A 20,592-nucleotide genomic window follows, 5' to 3' on the forward strand; every position below is an offset into this window, starting at 1 on the left:
GTCGATAACATTTTTTGCTATTGTGTCGAAATCCGCGGTATGAATCTCCTCGCTGCTTTACCGAGCTAGCTGGTTGTTGCTTGAAACATGGCGTCCCGGTGCAGCGTCTCTACACTGTTTCCTGTCCAAAGTCAGCTGGATAACGCCTTAGATGACGCTGCAACACAGCAAGAAAAAGAAGATCTCGTTCAACAATATCTAAAAAAGTTAGACGAGAGAGAGGACCTGAAGATACCCGATTTCCAGACAGGTTAGAGCTTTAGCTTAAACACTTCGCCTCTCTTTCGTAGCAGTTTGACTTGAGTTTGCCAACTCTGCTCGTCACTACAGGACTCGGCATGTTCATTCATATATACATTAAGAATGTTGGACAATTGCAGTCTACTTAGGAAGAGCTCTCTTTCCTTTTAAAAGCTAACGTTACAGCACCACACGCCTTGTAACCCTTAAACACAAGTTCTTCATAGTCTGTCAATTAATTAGCTAGCTACCTTATCTATTCCGGAAGAGGAAGAAAAATTACAGGCATTCATGTAATTTAATAATATGTAAAATATGTCATTTTGTCAATGCAGTACTTCACAGTAGGGCTCACTAATATCTTGTAAACCTTCCTTTTCATTCTTGCTATTATCCTTCTGTCACAAATCACCCGAGTCACTCGTCTCCACCCACTCCACCCTATCTTCTTTACCACTCTTGTGCACTGTCCGCTGTTTTGGATGGTTGTCCCAAAGTATTTAAACTCATCCACCTTCACTATCTCGACACCTTATAGATTACAGTGTCGTCTGCAAGTATCATAGTCCATGCCTGACCTCATCTGTTAACCTATCCATCACCACTGTAAACAAGAAGGGGCTCTGAGCCAATCCCTGATGAAACTTTAACCTATATATCTCAACTGCTGCACACTGTTCTTAGACGTACCCTGCGCCACCCTCACAAACTTCTCTGTCACTCTTCACTTTCTCATGTGGCACCATAGTTCCTGTGTTGGCACCCTGTCATATGCTTTCTCTAGATCCACAAGATGGAGTGCATCTGATCTTTTCTGTACTTGAATGGTCAGAAAGCTAAAAATCTTTTTGAGCTTTACCACCATCTCACATATTGAGTCAATGTTTTGCAATCTGATTAGCCCTAGTTTACATAAGTGGATAAGTTGTTGGGCATAAGTTGTTAGCCACTGAACATGCAGGGTTCCTTGGTTTTAATAGTCGGAACAGCATCCACTTGTCTTTTATATGCATAAGAATATAAAAACAATCAAATCCTATTCTATTCTATTCTAAACAAAAAATAAAACAAATGCATTTAACTAAATATTGTATATATTGCCCCCCAATTAATTGCTAATGTAATTAAAGTTTAGTTGTGGGAAACTTGGGTCTGCTGCTGAGGGATGCAGCATATTGACAATATTTCACCACACCAGTAGGTGGTGATCTACTGTTAGAACATCAAATGCTAGAGTCACACAAGGCTCAATGTGAACATAACAAGGTCCCCACAACACGTGCTTCTTTTTTTTTTCTTAATTCAGAATTCATCTAAATTTATCTAATTGAACTCTGTTCTACGCAGTCAGAGATAAAGAAGAAAAGGAGCCTTTAAGCTGCTCCGTACTGTGCTAATCTTTTATGCATGTGATTTTTTGTTTTGTTTTGTTTTTTTGTTTGTTTCTTTTTGGGGGGGTAGATTCTTATCTGCTGCAGCATACCAACAGCGAGGCATATGATCGGTCCCAAATTCATTCTGCAGCAACAATTCAAACATACTGTTGGAGTTCTAAAGAATTATCTCATCAACAAGAACAAGGTGTCATGAAGCTTTTTTGCAAAACACCGTGTGGAAGTGCACTTAAGAGATCTAAAAAAGGAGATGAAGTGGAGATTTGTGTAGCCAAAAAAACCCTTTGGGGCTAAACACTGAAAGATAATAAATGTTAACTAGATTCATCACTAAAAAAGCACACATCTATACATAGGTACCCCATTGGCTGATATGATTATGAATCAATGTGATTTGTTTTGTTCTTCTTCTTTCGTACATTTCTTTGAAAGGTTAAGTCTTGAGAAGATTATCAATGGAAAATTTAGGTAGGGGTATTACTCTTTCACTCTGTACTGGATTTTGATAGTCACCATGCTGTAAAGTGTGACAGTAAACTTATCAAATGTGCACGAGTTAAGCGTGACAAATGCTATCAGGCACAATTTAGAGTGCACATGAAAGAAGTGTGAAACAAGCTGATCTAAATCTACAACAAAAACACTTTTTATGGTATTTAACATAACACTTGGGCCACGAGAACTTTCAAGTCACTGCTTTGATCGATCAAACTATCCAACTTTTTCTCCCATGTGACACAAACGCTGTGTCAGGCCCAACCACAGATATGCCTTTTAGGTGTTTTGTTACTATATCCATAGCCCTTCTAGGATGGTAGTGTAAAGCATTTGCCTACACCGTGACTAAACATGATTAAAAAGATGACAACATCATTTTCCACTCTGTGATTTGCTCCAGGCTTAGAGTGGCTGAACACGGAGGGGCCTCTCTCTTTAAACAAGGAACTGGCTGGTAAAGTGGTGCTGCTGGATTTCTTCACTTACTGCTGCATCAACTGCATCCACATCCTTCCTGACCTGCATCAACTAGAGAAGAGACACTCTGTAAAAGGTTTGCACATACTCTACTAACTACGAGGTACTTTCCATACAGCTAATTTAATCAGCTCCAGGAAAATCCTAAAGTAGAAAAACTGTGTATTGTTTAAAAAAAAAAAACCCTGCTCATCGCTTTCCTTGCTGTCCACATTAAATATAACGTAATGCTGCGTAATGCTTTGCTTGATATTCATTCATTTTTTTCCATCTATCCATCTGCCATCCTGGAAAAGCATGTTTTATCCATCTTTCCTCATTCACGTGTTTGTCTTTTGCCTGTTTGATAGGAAATATATCTGACGTGCGTTCTTGTGCATGATGTTCCCAAGTAAATCAATTTCAGCACATTGCTAAAGAAAAAAGGCTAAAGTCAGATAGTTCGTGTGAATTTCAACCCTAACCTGCCTTATCAAGAACATCATGTTTGTGAGTGAAATGGCTTGTATCTGTGACAGGCGATGGCAGATTGAAACGAAATGATAAACGTCAAGAATGAAAGCAACAATGAGTGGTTCCCTCCAGTGGCACTCAACCTCAAGCTCTGTCATACCCAGTGAAGATTTAAATCAAAAATATTTGGGGCTGGTTTTTAGCACTGTTCTCAAACCAGAAAAGATTGTGCTTTTGTCGGGGGCCTGTTACCAAACATAATTAAACATCTTTTTTTTTTGAAAATAATTATGGGAATGTCTATTAATGATGTGCCCTGTGTGGGTCAATAATTCACTCATCCACCCATCCATTTATTTTCTTAACTGCTTATCCAGCTTAGGGTCATTGAGGCTAGAGGCGATCCCACTTGGTATTGGGCTAAAGCCAGGAAACACCCTGTCAGGCAACAGTGCTAACCACTGCCCTCCTGCATGAAGTCCAATGACTCAGTTATGTGTATTCAGAGTTTGCAGTAGCTTATTATTAAGCTCAGATTAGAAAACTTACACTGGTTTAGGGTTGAGATTTATCAACAATAACAATATCGTCTAATGGCTGCGACATATAATGGATGCCACAGCCTCGGGGAAGAAGCTGCTTTTTAGTCTCTTTATGCAGGTTTTGATGGTGCGGTATCTCTTCCCCCAAAGGCAAAGGTGTAAGCAGGTGATGACCTGGGTGTGTTTTCATAACACACTTCATTGATGGATGTTGTCACTTACAGTATAATTTCTTGACATTATCTCATAGATTCTGGAGAAACTGCATTTTTTCATTGCAGTGAGTTTCTCATTGGGCACTGGCAGATCACATGGTGCTCAGCATCAAACAGGATAATTCAGTTTCATTGTCTTTAGTGTGTAAAAACAATATGGTTAAAAAATGCTTATACCATTAGCTTTGACTTGCTACAGGACAGTTTAAAGTATAGAATTTGCTCGTTATTTGGTTACTGTTGAATGGGTGGAAGATCAAGTAAAGCACTGCAGGAATTTATAGTGTATTCTTAAAGTCACACTTCAGCTGCACTGGGCCTCAGTGGAGGTACACGATTTAAATTGGTCCTGTGGTCATGTGTTGTGGAGCAGCATCTCAGGGCCATATTCGTTGGAGCAGGGAAACTGCTTCTTTTCCTTAGGCATGTAGACCCTTATCTCAGCTGTGAAGCGACAGTAGCTAAAAATACTTTCAAGACTCAGTTTAAGTAAGCATAGGTACAGCATACATCTGCCCCTCTGTAGTTTATTGTTTTGTACTTATGCATTCACAATTCCCAAATGCATTAAAATCATGACTGATGGCCTTACATTCTCACATGCAGCTCTGAAGTAATATCTAGAAATGTTCAGGGCTGCAATAATGTTTGAGAACAGTTATATATAGCAACTCCATGTAAAGCATAATCTCTGGCATTTTAATGGCCCTTTAAACAGGCTATCTATAAGTCTTGAGAGGTCTTAAAAAGGATTAAATTAGCTCTTTTTTTCTTGTTATAGGTACAAACTACAGGGGAGTGCAGACAAAGTGCTGCATACAATAAATAATAGATTCATGGACCTAATGAGAAAGTGCATAAAAGATATCACTGAAAATATAATCAAACTTGTATGATGACAAACAGGCATTACATTTATTTACATTCAAATGTTGTATCATCTGAGGAAGATGTGCCACTTGAAATTCATTTGTGAGTTGAACATTACATAAAAGACACACACACGCAGACTGCAGTGCCACCACACATTATCGTACTTGCCTTATCTCTGGCACCGCTATGGGTACATTCTGTTTGCTGCTGTTGTCACTGAGGTGTGGGAGCCACCCTGTCCAGTCACTCCACAGTCCACCCCGACCCACCCATCGTCACTGCAATCTGTGCCGGCGCTACGCTGCTTGGCAGAGGCCGCGGGTGACGAAATCCGCTGCAGACCGTGTCGAGTTTGAGCGTTGGTGGGGTTCATTTATGAAATGCATTTTTTTTTTTGTGTGTGTGTTAAAAAATATGAACTAATGCAACTGTATAGTTTTTAGATGCTTTGTAATTTGTTGGTTATTAAAGCCCTGAACAGCTCAGGGCTGTCCCTGGGATTAAAATCTAAAGTGAAAAAGCCACATAGAATTTTATGCTCCATATTAGGGCTGGGCGATATGACCCAAAATTCATATCTCGATATTTTTTACCTAGATGGCGATATAAGATATATATCTCGATTTTTTTTTTTTTAAAGCCATAAAGTAAGAACAAAAAGAGAGTTCTTAGTCAAAGCTGTGTCCCAGATGTCACACAGGCACTTTTATTAACATAGAGCATAGATGTACATAAAATTTACTCAAAAATAAATTATGAGCATTTATTAAATAATAATGCTCCATAAATAAAAGAAAACAATGTTGTTTTTGTGCATAACAAAAAGCTCACAATTGTGCAGTCAAAATGTAAACTAAAAGACGCTGAGCACAATAACAAAGACAGATTTCACAGCTGCTCTGTTCCCAACTTCTACTCTGTGACTGACAGCATTGAGTTTGAAATCCTCTTCGTAACCACGTCTCTTAACAGGTGCCATTTATGGTCCTTATACACAGTAGGGTAATATTACGTTGAAGCACAGTACGTATCACTCCGCGAGGCTCCTCGGTAGCCGTAATGCTCTGACAGTCCATCAAGCGGTGCAGCTCCGTAGCTTACCAAAGTCGTACTAAAACATTTTTTGACAGATTGCTGAGCGCTGTGTACCACATAAAATCGGTTCGCAGCCATCAAGCACAACCAGAATTCATACATAAGGCGCGCTGTCAACTTTTGAGAAAATGAAAGGATTTTAGGCTGTGCAGCGCCTCTGGGCTGCATGGCGTTAGCGTGGTTAGCTCGTTAGCGTGGTTAGCTAGCTAACACGTTGACGGCGTCCAGCCCCACGCACGGGTCGATGCGCAGTAACTCATTAACGGAGATTTGCCGTGTCCGTCTTGTCGCTTCCTGCAGGTGAAGCGATGGGGGAGGAGGGGGAGTTGTATTCAGTGAAGGAGGGGCGAGGCCGAGTAACGTTGCGTAAAGACAAAAGTGGACGAAAGAGAGGCAAACTTGCGGCTCCACAAGTATAGCTTTAACGTAACATAGACTATATCGATATAAAAGATATTGTCACATCTTATATCTCGTATAAAAATATATCGATATTTTTTTAAAACTCGATATATCGCCCAGCTCTACTCCATATATCTGGAACAAGATATCAGAAAACTTGCTGTAGCTTTTAGTTCCCTCAAATCAGTGCCTTATAATGAAATTAAACATGGGATTCACGCCTTTTTAAATAAATAGTGTGTAGTGTTTTGAAAGTGCCTTGTCACTGAAAGTTGCTCTTTTGCTGTTTCTTGTGTAACTCTATTAATGAAAACAAGTCTTTTTTTCCATTTAGAAAGTTGTTTTGCTCTGTGTACAGTTGCATGCAATCAAATTGTAAATAGTAGAAACTGCACAAAATCAAACTTGTTAGAAATCTTTTTTATTTTTTAAAATCTGTGATCACGCTCGATTCCCTGTGAATAAAGCATTTTCAGAGCGACAAGGTAGCTTTGACTTTTCTGCCGCTCCGCTCGGGCTCTGTTTACCCAGCGTATTGTCGAGTTTTTGATTTAAGGAATGACAGAAGTACAAAAGTGACTGTTTCGATAGAGAGTTTTACAATGATTGTAAGGAAGGAAGGAAACTAATCAAGATATCTGCTATCTGTGGACTCTTTGGAGAGTTTTAGTGCCACAAAAGCATGTGTTTAAAATAACATCACCAGCCTGTTACATTCATAGTTCTAGGCAATTCAGTTGCATAACATTTGAAAGTCTGCAGCCCTTGTACAAAGTCACAAATTATAACCACTTTCTGTCTTTAGCTGTATAATAAGCATAGTGTTTACTTATCTTTGATGATTACTGAGAAATGGCTTTTCCAGAAACCTCACTTAAACCTGCAATGTGTTATGCTTGAGGGTTGGTTGGTTTACATAGAAGGTCTCTTAAATTTTACAGTGGAAAAATCATTGTGCTTAGTGCATCTTTGCATGTACGTTTGTGACATGTGTGTCTTATGCAACACCTTTCTGCCTAAACGCTCACTGTTCGCTGTTTAATCTCTTTTTCAGATGGGTTGGTTATTGTTGGTGTGCACTCTGCCAAATTCCCCAATGAAAAGGTATGTTTTGGGTTTTTTGGAAACTTTTAGGGGAAACTTTTGCTTTTTTTTTTCTTTAATACTTCAAAAGTATCTACATGTATACCGATGAATTTATACTTTGTTTAAATTACTCCAAGTAAAAAGAGGGCTGTAGGAGCCAGGGTGTTAATTTGAAGTTTTATACCTGTATACAAACAGGAGAATAAGATTTTGGCAGCATATAAAAATTGCAAGAACTTACTTTCTTTATCAATCCCGGACCAGAAACTCTGTTCTTCAGATATTCCTCTTAATATTCTGCTATTGGCTCCCTTTTGTTTGTTTTTTTTAATGAAATCTTTTGCCAACTTGGCAGGGGAATAATCTGTACTCTCCAACTGCGAGGAAATAAATTATGCTTCATATGCATAGTACTTACCCTACTTTTTATCAAAAACAAACAGGCAGGCAAAGTTTTACAAATTAAAACAACAAAATATCTGGATATTATATGGTTTACAATGATATCTAAGCTCGTGGAAAGTCATTTGTAGCGTTCTGATGCAGAAAAACTGTATATGTAATTTGCTCTACATAGATGGGCTCTGTACCCTGTTATAGTTTGTAATAAATGGGTAATATCACAGTAATAAGTTGGTAATGGTATAATGGTATCATTGTATTAAACCTCCCAGTTAAAGTGTTGCAATCTTTGCAAGTAACTTAAAGCCAAAATATTTCATATTTGATTACTGCATCCATGTTTGCAATAACTGCATCAATATGCATCAATATGCAATTGCATCATATTTCTTGTTTCTTTATTGGTCTGTGGGGTTTTGCTTCTTCAGTCTTCTCTTCAGGAGGTAAAATGTATTTTCATATGGATTCAAATTTGGATTTTTGACTCCAAAACCCTAAATAATCTCCCGTCGATAATGTGGCCAAATGTATGGATGCATTTCTTCGTAAGTCAGAAGACAAAGTGTTTCTGTAGATGTAGGCAATTACTCTGTTACTACCATCGTGATCATCAGGAGATTCTCGATAAAAATGTGTTAGCTTGTTCCATTAGCGGCCATGTAAACCCAGGGCATGAAACAACCTCAACCATGCTGCACAGATGAGCTTTTATTGTTTAGGATCATGAACAGATGCCTTCTTTCTTCATACTTTCAAGCACTTTCACAGTTGAAATCGCTGTTTCGTAAGTCCAGAAGCCTTTGGTCCCAAACTGTCTCCAACTGACTCTTCTCTGCACATTTTTGCCAGTTTCATTACAGCTAATAAGCAGTTTGTGTTTTGCAGTAAGACCTCTATATTGTTAATCTTCGCCACTTTTCTTTGGCGGTTGTTCATAATGTTATGCACTTTTATTTTATTTATTTTTTTCTTTACTGTTCTCACCATTTGTCTCTGTCATCAGTTGCCCCTGTTTTCCTTGGATGCCTGTTTAAATGCCTGTTGGTCAGTACTTCGGTGGTTTCCGTCTCTTTCAGGACATTCCATATTGCTCCACTGGATGTGCCCGATGTTTTTGAAATGTCTCTTGCAGATTTTCCCACTTTTCTAATCTTTGAAATTATGTGCTTTTCATGAATAGATCTTTATGTTGGTTTACCCTGCTTAACTAAAAATGTAGATGAAATCCAAAGCTTAAACTAAAAGTGGAAATCCAGAGCTTCTTTACAATTAAACCTTTAATCTTCAAAAAATGATGTACGTCATGTTTCAGCATTTCACTCGTTTAAAAATTTGGGTGTTTTGATACAAAATGTGTCAACCTGTGTGTTGTTTAAAATCATTGTAAAGGGCAGTTAGTCTTTTAAAAGATGACTTTCAACTTAACAGCAAAAGCTTTACTTATAAAAGGGCTGTCCTGAATACCAGTATTTTGTGCTCCTGTAATTTGGGGGGATAGTTAAATCACTAAGTAAGAGCTTTGTAACGTTTTTGCTACATGCAGACTTTTCTAAAAGACTTGGAAAAGTTTCTGAACTTTTTGATAAATTCAGGTGGAGCCTTATTGAAGGACAACACTTGAACTCATCACCATTTTTGCACATGTTCTCAAAGGTCCTGGACAACATCCGAAGCGCTGTGCTCCGCTACGACATCTGCCACCCCGTGGTAAACGACAGCGAGGCGAGTCTCTGGCATGAACTGGAGATCTCCTGCTGGCCCACGCTGGTCCTACTTGGACCACGTGGCAACTTGCTCTTCTCCCTGGTGGGTGAGGGCCACCGTGACAGGCTGATGCTTTTCACTGACTGCGCTCTGCGTTATTATGGGGTGCGTGGTCTGCTCAAGGCTCACACAGTGGGAATCAAGCTGTACAAAGACGCCCTGCCACCCAGCATCCTTTCTTTTCCTGGAAAGGTGGCTATAGACAACAGTACTAAAAGGCTTGTCATAGCAGACACAGGACATCACAGAATACTGGTGGTGTCTTCTACTGGAGACCTGCTACATGTCATAGGAGGTAAGAGACTTCACACCAATGCATTTTTAAAACAACAACAACAAATGGGCATGATGTAACGAGCTCCAATTTAGATGGCCATTAAATACAAAAACTATTGTGTTGTAATAAGTGAGATCTGTAAAAGTTCAACAGCAATATTTAGCCAATGATGACATTTTAGCATTATGCAACTGCCTCAACAACCCTCAGAGGAGCCACATGGCAGTTAGGCTGATGTCCCCAGACCAGCAGAGAGGTTGGCAGCAGCAGGGACTTGTACATGCTGGGAACTGGCACTGACCTAGAGTGGACAAATGAGGAGAGAAAATTGAGGATTGGTTTTATTTTTGTGTTGTTGACGTCAGCTCTGTGCACGCATAAGAAAGGTTTGCCGAGCTGCAGAGCGTGACGTGATTCTGAAGTTTTCTCCTATTTAGTTTCAGCAAAGAAGGAAGTTTCTTCTTTGCTGAGACTAAATAGCAATAATTGTCATACGAATAGTCATGAATAAAAATAATTATTCCACTCTGATTCATTTTTTAAAAATTTAATATTGACATGTCTGAATTTTATTATGAAAAATAAATATTTGGAGCTTATTATTACCTTTAAGTGATCGAAAGCTTTAATCAGTGCTGGGTTTTTCCTTTTGTCACAGGGCCTGAAAGCGGGAGAAAAGATGGCGACGTGTCTGAAGCTTCCTTTAACTCCCCTCAGGGTGTGGCCATTAAAGGGGACACTGTATACGTGGCTGACACGGAAAACCACTTGATTCGAAAGGTTGTCTTAATAATTTTAGTTTTAAAAAGTATTTTTTTCAAGTCTTTGTTGATATTTATCAACCATAATAAATAATAATAATAAACCATCTGTGTCTGCATCTGTTTGTAGATCGACCTGTTAGAGGGAAAAGTCAGCACTCTGGCTGGAGTAGGCACTCAAGGGACAGACAAAGAGGGCGGGGCTATGGGACCACAGCAGCCAATCAGCTCTCCTTGGGATGTGATGCTTGGCACTGCCAGTGAGGAACTTTAATTGCCTTTCTGCCTTGTATGAGTCTTAGAAGATTCACCTTCAAAACAAGCTTTTAGTATTCAGGGCACAAATACACTAGATGACACATTCGTTTACACTTATACAATGTAATATAAAACTTCTATTTCTCCTTAAAACATCAAATCCTCCTTATCCCTGCCTTTTAATTATTTTCTCTTGAGCATTTATTTATACACTTGATTATTAATAGCTTATTAATTTCATACAATACTTTTATTTTTAAATTCAAGTGGGAATCTTTTTTCTTTTAAACTCTTTTTGGTGAATATCTTGTTGTCATGAAGCGTCATTAATGTGGAATTTAGATTAATAATCAGTCAGCTCAGACTCTCATATACACTTGTTATTCCACATTGATTATCTATTTTTCTTCACCCTAGGAGAAAAATACAAGTCAGTTTGTTTATCTATTTGCTCTCCTTGTGATTTAAAAATGTGACAAACTAAATTTGTTACTTTGTTACCAGCAGACTGATTTAATTAATTATTTTTTTCTTGAACATTAAACACCTCTTGTAAGATCTTGCGGTTGCATTTGAAGGAAACTGTCCCCATAAATTGTGTCCTTCAGTAAAAGAAACAAAGAATGAAACTGTATGTCTGGACAGAGGTGTTTATTTTGCCTCTGGCAAGCGCTGTTCTCAACGATTCATAATGTAGAGGTATGTGTTTGTGTGATTTATACAAATCTTCTTAATTGAAAGTGTTAAGCATAGAAGATTTCAGGGCTACCGCAGTTAATTTTTTGCCTCAGGTTGATTTACGCCACAGCCAGCTGGTTTTAAGCTGGTCTCAGAACCTTTAACTTCAGTACACCCTGACTAATACATTTAAAATTTAAAGCAGTCTTTTAATATTAAAATAATTTCCATAAAAATGAGCCATTCGGCACTTCTATAAGTACCAAATGGCTCAATTTTGCAAGTACTCTCTGTCTGTGCTAACATCCCTGGGAAAGGTATGCATTTACCATGGTAAACAGGAAGTGAAGGGCTGGGTGCTTGAAGAAAATACTATGAAGGAAGCAAAAATAAAACAAAGATTTCTTTGCTTGGACCTAGAAAGATGGGGAACTGTTACTCAAAGCAACACACAGAAGGTGTTCATGGCAGCAGAAAACAGATTGGGACTCATGGAAAAGCAAATACATCAACCCAGAGTGATATGAAGAGCGTTATCAATTACATGGGAGAGGCATATTCAAAAGATGAAATTAAGTAAATGTGTGTGTTTAATATTTTGGCTTCATTGACCCAGTCAGAAAGCAAAGATGTTTTCAGGTTCTGCCTGTTCTGACTAAATCTCTCCTTAAACACCACCCGTATGGTTTAAACAGTGAGTGTTTAAAAAAAAAAAAAAAAACTCTTATTAGTATGGATGTACCCTGACATTGTCTTCTGAGAGAACGTCCAAACACACATCCACATATTCATGATTTATTCAAGATGTGGATGAATAAATTATTCAACCAAATCAAGAGGATCCCACACCTTTTGAACTATAAAGTGCTAGACTGGCTTTGAGTCAAGTATGTATCCCTGACAGTCCACCCGTTTTGATCAAGAAAGGCTGAACTTTGCCCCGCATTAAAAATACAACAGAGATCGTGCATGTCTGTAAGGCTTGTGCGTTCATCACAGTGGCAGTATTGTATCTGCTGAGTGCATATGGCCTTTGTCAGAGAGGCTGCTGTGTGTCTTAAACCTGCACGGCTCCATATTTTGACTCAGTTCTGACGCTGAGCAATCAGCAGATCGGGAGAGGGGGAGTTTGCAAAAATAATTTTGCTGCCTGGAAAAAAAAAATCTATTTCTTACTTTTACTTTGAAAAAAACACATTTTGTCCTTGTGTTTGAGCAGACTGTAGTCCCAAACACACCTCAAGAACATAGCTCAACAACGAAGGACAAATATCACAGTAGTTGTTGAATGATACTGAGGCTGACTGGTAGATGGCCAAGAGCACTGACACCAGTTCCTGCTCCCATATTTATCCTGTGGGGTTTTTTTTGCGTTTTATTTTCATGTGTAGGCGGCGATGAAGACAACGTGCTGTGGATAGCCATGGCAGGGACTCACCAGATCTGGGCTTTGTTCCTAGCTGATGGAAAACTGCCCAAAGGAAGGTGAGAGACCAGTACATGACTGCCATGGCCGCTTCGAAACATATTCTGATAATATAATGACATGGTTGTAATTCTCCTTTTAAAACTGTGAAAATGGATTCCTCTTCTTGTGTGTCTTCCGTGGTCGGAAGTTTCACAGGAGGTCACATTATGTAATAATCTTTTTTAATTACCGCAAATAAACAGGAGATAAAATCTCAGTCTTGTTTTTATTAAAAGAAACAAAAAACAAACAGATTTTCTCCTTTTTGGAACTCTGTCCATCAGGAAGTGCATTCTAGTATTTAATGACATTGTCTTGCCATTTGAACAGCGAGTCCAAGGCAGGGATTTGTGTGCGATGGGCGGGCAGCGGCAACGAAGAGAACCGGAACAACGCCTACCCTCACAAGGCAGGCTTTGCCCAGCCTTCAGGCCTGGCTTTAGCCCCAGAGGAGCCCTGGAGCTGCATGTATGTGGCTGATAGCGAAAGCAGCACCATCCGAACGCTGGCGCTGAAGGATGGAGCCGTCAAGTTGCTGGTCGGAGGAGAGAGAGACCCACTGGTGGGTGTACAGTAAATGGGGGAAGAATGAATTAATAGTGTAAAAAAAGCTTTATTTACCATTCATCATCATCTTCCCTCTGCTAGATACCTTTTCAAGTATCCTTATTTCCAGTTATAATGCTCATGTGGTTTGAAACAAACAGTTACAGCATCTCTTAATGAAGTTTCACAGACCAGCATGATATAGTGCACATAATTTATCAACTTGTTGTTTGCCATATTGTCCATTTTTATTGCTACTTTAAAAGGTGAACTTCTTATAGAAAGAAAAAGCCAGCGCAGATGAACTTGTGGAGACAAATTAAAAGTCCATTTCCGAAGCAGACTGTAGGAGCAGAATAACCTTGTGCGGCACTTTCAATAATGATGTGTCCTGTGCTTGGCTCTGTCACCATACATCAACGCAAAACACACAGTGTGAAACCTGCACATTAGTCTGCCACATTTCCAGCCACACAAAACATTAGGACAATTATGAAGAAAAATGTTGCACAAATATGAATCATTGTTAGGCACTCACGCAGAGTTTAGGGCTATTTTTGTATGCATAAAAATATGGGGTTTTTTTTCCTTTAAAGAGAAACAAGTAAACACAGACCCTCTTGTTTGTTGCTAAAGGAAAGCCTGAAAAACAATGTTGGTGCATACCTTCATGCCCTTACAGCAGCTCTGCTGTAGTTTCTTTGTCTTGCCGCACTGGTGTATTTTTGGAAAGTCACAAGCTTGTAAGTCCCCATGAGAGCAGGAAGTAATTAACTAGAGAGTCATATACAGTTTATTTAACATGGTGAAGAGCCGGGAGAAACTATTAGCTGCCCACAGATGTTTAAGGAGTTGATCTAGAACAGCCAAACAGTATTGAAGCTGAGGTGGCGTCCTCTCATGTTTGCACTTTTACAGTAATATCAGTTGTCAAATTGAGCTAAAGCAGAGATGTCAGACTCATTTTACACTGTGGACACATAAAGAGTAAGTCACCGTGCAGAGATTTAACTGCACCTTTAATCCTGGAGATATCTTAATATAATAACAGACAGTATGACAAAAAACAGTGTTGTTGGTTTTTTTTTTGTTTTTTTACATGAGAGAGAAACACTGATGTAGTATGTGAAAGAAATCTGTCAGTGCAACTCTTAAAATGTTCTTTTTTTTTACTGTGGATCTGTTGTGAAAAAATACATACATTTCTACAGTAGATGGTGGGAAAACGGGAACAACTGTTTTTCTATTATTTTATTACTTTGGTGTAGTATGAATGGCCATGGGAGGGGTGTTTATCAGTAGAAAAAGCTGTAAAACGGGTGAAAAAATGGTTAAAAGTCCAAAATATATGCCCACCTTGACATTTCCCAAAGCAGTCCAGTGTAAGGTTATTACAGTTAGCTAACACTAAACTGAAAGTAGAGATGAAAAAACATTTTAGTTAACTAAAATAAAAATAAAAACTAGACTTTTATTTTCCATCCTATTTTCCATATTTTCCAAATCAAAAAACGTATCTGATTTTAGATTCAGCATCTTTTTTGCACTGCTTCTGATGTGGCGGCTGACTTCATGTCTTTGATAGTAAATGGACTGTTTCTTATGTAACACTTTTCTACTGTAGTTGAGCATTTAAAGCACTTTATTCACACTCGAGAATAATTCTGCATCCTTGGCAACCATTCTTCTGATTACTGTCGTCTTGCCACATGCAACAAAATACTGATTTCCATTTTCAGGGGGTAGAGGATGAAGCTGCACGTAGCTGGATCTAGCTAGTTTAATTACCAGTGACTGAAGATTGCGTTTTTTCCCCATTTCAGTCTAGGTTGTCTGCATTGCAAATTCTCAAGTCTGGGAGGTGAATTCATGGTGCACAACCCCTTTAATGTTGAGAACATCTACGAGCATGCTCCAGGTCCTCCAGCTCCTTTTTGAACTCGACCAAATTCTGTTTACCTCGTTCTTCAGCTGAAGTCTGGTTGGGTTGCTGAGATGTTTCAAGCTCACACTTGTGCAGTTAGATAATGGATTTAAACCTATTGGCTTTCACTCAGTGGATTTTACATTTCCAAGGATTTGTTGTTGTAAACACCTTGTAGCTGTTTAGTCAGCGAGCCAGGAGAATCATGAGACTTTGAAGATTGTTATCATGGTCCTTTTCTGTTGCTGTTGTTATTTACAGAGCTGATACAAAATTATAACCAATTTATCGAAATGTTATCACAGCTTCTTACAAATTGGTTGTTGATGGGATTATCTGTTTGGTCATGCTTGTTTCAAATGAATCATGGCACACACAAAAAACTAAAATGATTTATCTCACAGTCTTAATCTTTTTATGTATAAAATTCATCATTCATAAGATAGAAAAGGCTTCGGCTTTCTTCAGTTTCCTGTCTCGTTTTCAATGCAGTTAAGGGTGTTTTGTAATTTTAGTCGATAATATGTTTTTTTCTCTAACCAGTGTTTTGTATTGTTCAAAACAGAACCTTTTTGCTTTTGGGGATATGGACGGGAAAGGGGTGGATGCCAAACTCCAGCATCCTCTCGGTGTTGCCTGGGCTTCCGAACAAAACTTGCTCTATGTAGCCGACTCCTACAACCACAAGGTAACAGATGATTGTCACAAGGCTGCATTTTAAAGCTGTACTGTGCAAATTTAACACTTATGTTCTGTAATGAGTTCCTTGAAGTGACTGAGTTCATGCCAAAGTGGTTAAAACTCCTTTTGAATTCCAGGCAGGAAATTTTTTTTTTGATAACCAACATCTTGTGTGTGTGTGTGTGTGTGTGTGTGTGTGTGTGTGTGTGTGTGTGTGTGTGTGTGTGTGTGTGTGTGTGTGTGTGTGTGTGTGTGTGTGTGTGTGTGTGTGTGCCTGTGATTCTCCTCAGATCAAGGTGGTGGATCCAAAAACAAAGCAGTGTAGCACATTAGCAGGAACAGGAGATGCTGGAGATACTCTGGGTCCAGAGTTTAACAAATCCTGCTTCAATGAACCCGGAGGAATCTGTGTCGGTGACGGCGGAAAACTGCTTTACGTGGCCGATACCAACAACCACCAAGTCAAAGTGCTGGACCTGACCTCCAAGACTGTCTCGCTGGTGAGTGCGTTGCCTGTGTGTGTGTGTGCGTGTGTGTATTTAGGAAAAGTGTGGTTCCAACCTTGAGAAAGTGCTTTACATTTTGTACACGTTTGTGTAATTAATCTGTCCTAAAAGCTTCTGCGCTAGAAGAGATTGAATTAAAGGTGACAAAGACAGGACACTGTAAGTTAGGGTAGCTTTCTCCTTGCTTTTGTTTAATCCAAACACCCATATCTCTCTTTTATCCAGCTCCCCATCTCCCGCGAGTGCACAGATTCGGTACCTACAAAGCCCTCGGGTCCGACCAAAGCCCCCACGCTGCCTAAATCAGCTGCCAGGAAAGAAATGCCGCCAGTAGCGGTGACTGCGGGCCAGACTGTCATCATGTCTGTCACACTGTCACTTCCAGAAGGGACCAAACTCACTGAAGAGGCGCCCAGCTGCTGGGCACTCTCAGCAGAGGGTGAGACAAAGTTCAGTCACTGTTACATGAAGTATCATGCATGTAAATGTTCTGAGCATGTTTAGCCTTCATGCCCATGAAAGATGTCTTGACCATCATTGACACCTCATCCTGTCACTGATGTTACATCCATGAGCTTCTGCCACACAGCTGCACATGTTCACAGGGACACACTTGGAATTTTAAGTAAAGTTTTGCACGAAAAGTTTTTGATTTTGAGATAATGTTGACAAAATTCAACTTCTCAGTTTCAACTAAAGAGCACTTATAAACACTCATTTATATAATGCTTCTTTAGTAAGTACTGTACATCCACAGTCAGTTTAGAATCACCAGTTAACCTGTTGTGCATGTTTTTGGACTGTGGGGGAAAAGCTGGAAAAACGCAGGCAGGCTCCGGGAAAACATGCGAACTGCAAGCACCAAAGGCCCCAGCATCACTGGAGATTTGAACCAGGAAGCTTCTTGCTGTGCGGGAAAAGTGCTAACCATTGCATATAAAAAATTAGTAATTCTTCTGTGACTTGATTGAGAACCTTCAGCTCACTTTAAAGCAAAAACCTTTCGAAGCTGATTGACTGTATTAGTTATTTGGTAAAATTACATGATGCTGTGACACAGAAATTAGGCTTTTTTTTTGTTATTATTACTGTAATTTCTAAGCTAGTTAGTCAGACATGCTGTATTTCCATTGTGTTGCTGGGCCAGACTAATGCAAGCTAATTATTTTGTTGCGTGTTGGCTGAAGAAAAGCACTAAAGCAGCAGCCTACAGACATCACTGCAATGTGTGTAAATCCGAGGACTGACAGATCTGCTGCGTCTAAGCTTTGATTGGACTTTTTTTCCCGTTCAGGTGAGAGGTTAATTGAATTCTAAAACCCCAGCAGTGTTTGGCAAAGACTTCACAAATATCTGCTGGGAACCAGAAGTGGAAGGATTTAGGTGGCAGAGCAGTGAGGAGGCAGCTTACAGCAGCTGCTTTGTATAACAGCTTGTTTGAAAAAAAAAATGCATGCTTTTCCTCAAGTTATTTCTCTGTTCGTCAGGGTAACCAACCAGAGTCAGGGCTGCAGCATAAACGTCCTCCCTGTGCTTAGAATGAGCGCGTTGTGGAGTGAAGCCTCTAATTCTCTCCTACAAAACTTTATTTTGGTCTCTGATCTGTCAAAATGTGAAGGATGCTTAACCTGCCTGCACGTCGTTTTCACCGTTCAACAAGCAGATTCTCACTCTGCCAGCCCACACCTGGAATTTATAGTTCGCAGCTAAAACAAAGACAAATACTTAAATCACTCAAAGCTCTTTTAAACCACCAGCGAGGAGGTACGAGGCGTGGATGGCTTAATTTATGATTTTATATTCTAAAGAGGTTTAGTCTAATTCTCTCAGATTGTAGTGTTGACCATAGGATCGATTGATACGTGATTTTTTTTTTTGATTTTATTTTTATGTGATGTGATGTTAGTGACAGTTGTGGTCTGTTCATTACGTTTGCACCAAAAGTGTTTCCATCATCCTGAGCGCTGCAGCATGAAATCCTCGATAACGGCAGGCTATTTTTAGAGCATTTCGATAAGACGACATGCCTTGGTTCACATAATTAGCTACCAGGCTATGTTATGTGATCCCCCGCTGTCCCATTATACCCAGTCTAGACTTATGCTGATCAGATCAGAGCAGAGGCAGGGATTTTAATGGATCAACTTAGAAGTGCACGCCAGATCTAAATTGTTTTTTAGTGGCTTTTTAGAAATGGCTTCCCTGGGACCCAGCGTTAGACATCAGCTTCATTAATCTCGGCTGGCTTGGGTTCTGTGGTCTCTGTGGCGTGATATTTTCTCACCGCTGACGCTCCGGTGATTCTTTTCGACTTTCATTTATCTTTCAGTGGTCGTGTCGCATCAGATGTGTACTTGTGTCTAAAAATATTCCCTGTGTTTCAGAAAATGAATGTCTTCAACCACTCTTTATTTGATTTAGTAAGGGTATGTGAGTTTGGCCTAATATTTCAGAGGGACTGTTTTACTGTGCAGGCTTGAGTCAGCCCTAGCACTGGCTGCACCCCACTACGTTCAGCAATAAATCGAGATGCCAGCCAGCTATTCTCATTCAAAGCCATCTGTTCTTTCAAAACATGGATGAACTAAGGCGGACACGTGACCAAACCGGTGATTGAGCTTAGTTTATGTCATTCTTGAAGTGGATCTGTGGGTTCATCGTGGACAGCCCACAATATTCAGTGTGCCTGACAAGTAAACTTCACTGTCTGTCACTATACAGGAGTTTAACCACACTTTTAAACCTGAATATGTCTTTATACCAGAAAAAGATTGTATGCGAGTATAAAAAAAGTCTTGTTTTTCTTTTTGACATGATAGAGAAACGCTGATGATGAAAAGTCCAAAATTTATGGCCTCCTTCATATTTCCCAAAGCAAAGTCCAGATTAGTCCTTGCCCGGCCAATTCTGGACACAATACTGGAATTCTGAGAGTGTCCTAGACTTTGGAAGCATATCCTTACAGAGTTGAGATAGAACTACCAATCAGACTGGTATCTGGAAAGGTTCCTGAGCAGTGCTAGTGTGCGCTAAGCCGCTGGGGGAGACTGTGCAGAGTGCTGCAACAATGCTTAACTGGGTGCTTCATCTCAAAGTAACATTGAGGTTAATGCCTGGCCTGAGTTTACCAGTTTACCAGCAAGGCATGTACACTGTACATAAAAGTTGGACGTCCTTTGACATCACTTCCTGTTTTGTTTTGTTTTTTGTTTTTTTAAAGGTAACGAGTGGCTGCTAGACCATCAGGTGCTTACTGGTTCCATTAAGGATCTCTCACAGCCCCTCTGCATCTCAGCCAAACTTCCAGTCGTTATGAAGGAAACAAACGGCAGTCCAAGCCTCACGTTGGCCGTGTGGGTGTACTACTGTACGGAAGCAGGTAAAGCCTGCATGATGAAAGCGGCTTCATTCTCCCAGCCTCTTCAAATTAACGCCAGTTCTGGAGAGGGAGAGGTCATCGTGGAGTTGACTCATGCCTTCTGAAGCCGCCTACATGTCTTAGTTAAAATAGCCTTCGAGTCCACACTTTGTGTTGCGTTGAGACCTCAGCTTAATCGCTCTTGTGGCCTGCTCATACTTCTGAAAGCAGGAAGGAACGATTGTTTCTGACAGAGCTCTCACTGTGATGAAAAAGGCGATTTGAGTGAACTTGATTTTCTTAGATACTCGGATGTCTCTTCACATATAACACATTAGCTCGGTAATGTTCTCGACTGTGTGCGACGGCTATTAAAGGAGTGCAGATAGACACCCGCAGATATACTATATATTATATTTATGTAGTGAGCTCTCATGACGACAGGTTGCATTGCTAATATGTGGGGGTTTTGCCAAGTTGTTTATCAAAACTAAAAGAATAAGGAAACTTATTAAAGTTATTTAATGAGAAACTATGAATATCTAATTTATCGTAGCACTGCTGGTGTGATTGATGGGCAGATAAATAAAGGGATTTTCATCCGTTCTCTTATCTTCTGGAAAATCTAAAGTTCTTTCAGGTGTTAAAAACAAAGTAAAAACTAAAACTTCAGCTTTATAGTTTCACTTTAATT

General features: G+C 39.6%; 1 protein-coding gene across 1 annotated transcript; it reads left to right on the forward strand.

Annotated features, from left to right (window-relative positions):
* Window positions 1–51: 51 nt before the first annotated feature.
* Window positions 52–20,510, forward strand: nhlrc2 (NHL repeat containing 2). The gene is made up of 12 exons (XM_026163108.2): window positions 52–250; window positions 2,533–2,685; window positions 7,244–7,293; window positions 9,331–9,736; window positions 10,377–10,498; window positions 10,610–10,739; window positions 12,807–12,900; window positions 13,214–13,445; window positions 15,919–16,041; window positions 16,325–16,534; window positions 16,766–16,979; window positions 19,761–20,510. Exons 1-12 carry the CDS (start codon window positions 88–90, stop codon window positions 20,021–20,023), a joined length of 2,160 nt encoding a protein of 719 aa, XP_026018893.2. The 5' UTR covers window positions 52–87; the 3' UTR covers window positions 20,024–20,510.
* Window positions 20,511–20,592: the final 82 nt, after the last annotated feature.

This window comes from Astatotilapia calliptera, chromosome 8 (assembly GCF_964374335.1).
Source record: "Astatotilapia calliptera chromosome 8, fAstCal68.1, whole genome shotgun sequence".
NCBI classification, from domain to species: Eukaryota; Metazoa; Chordata; class Actinopteri; order Cichliformes; family Cichlidae; genus Astatotilapia; species Astatotilapia calliptera.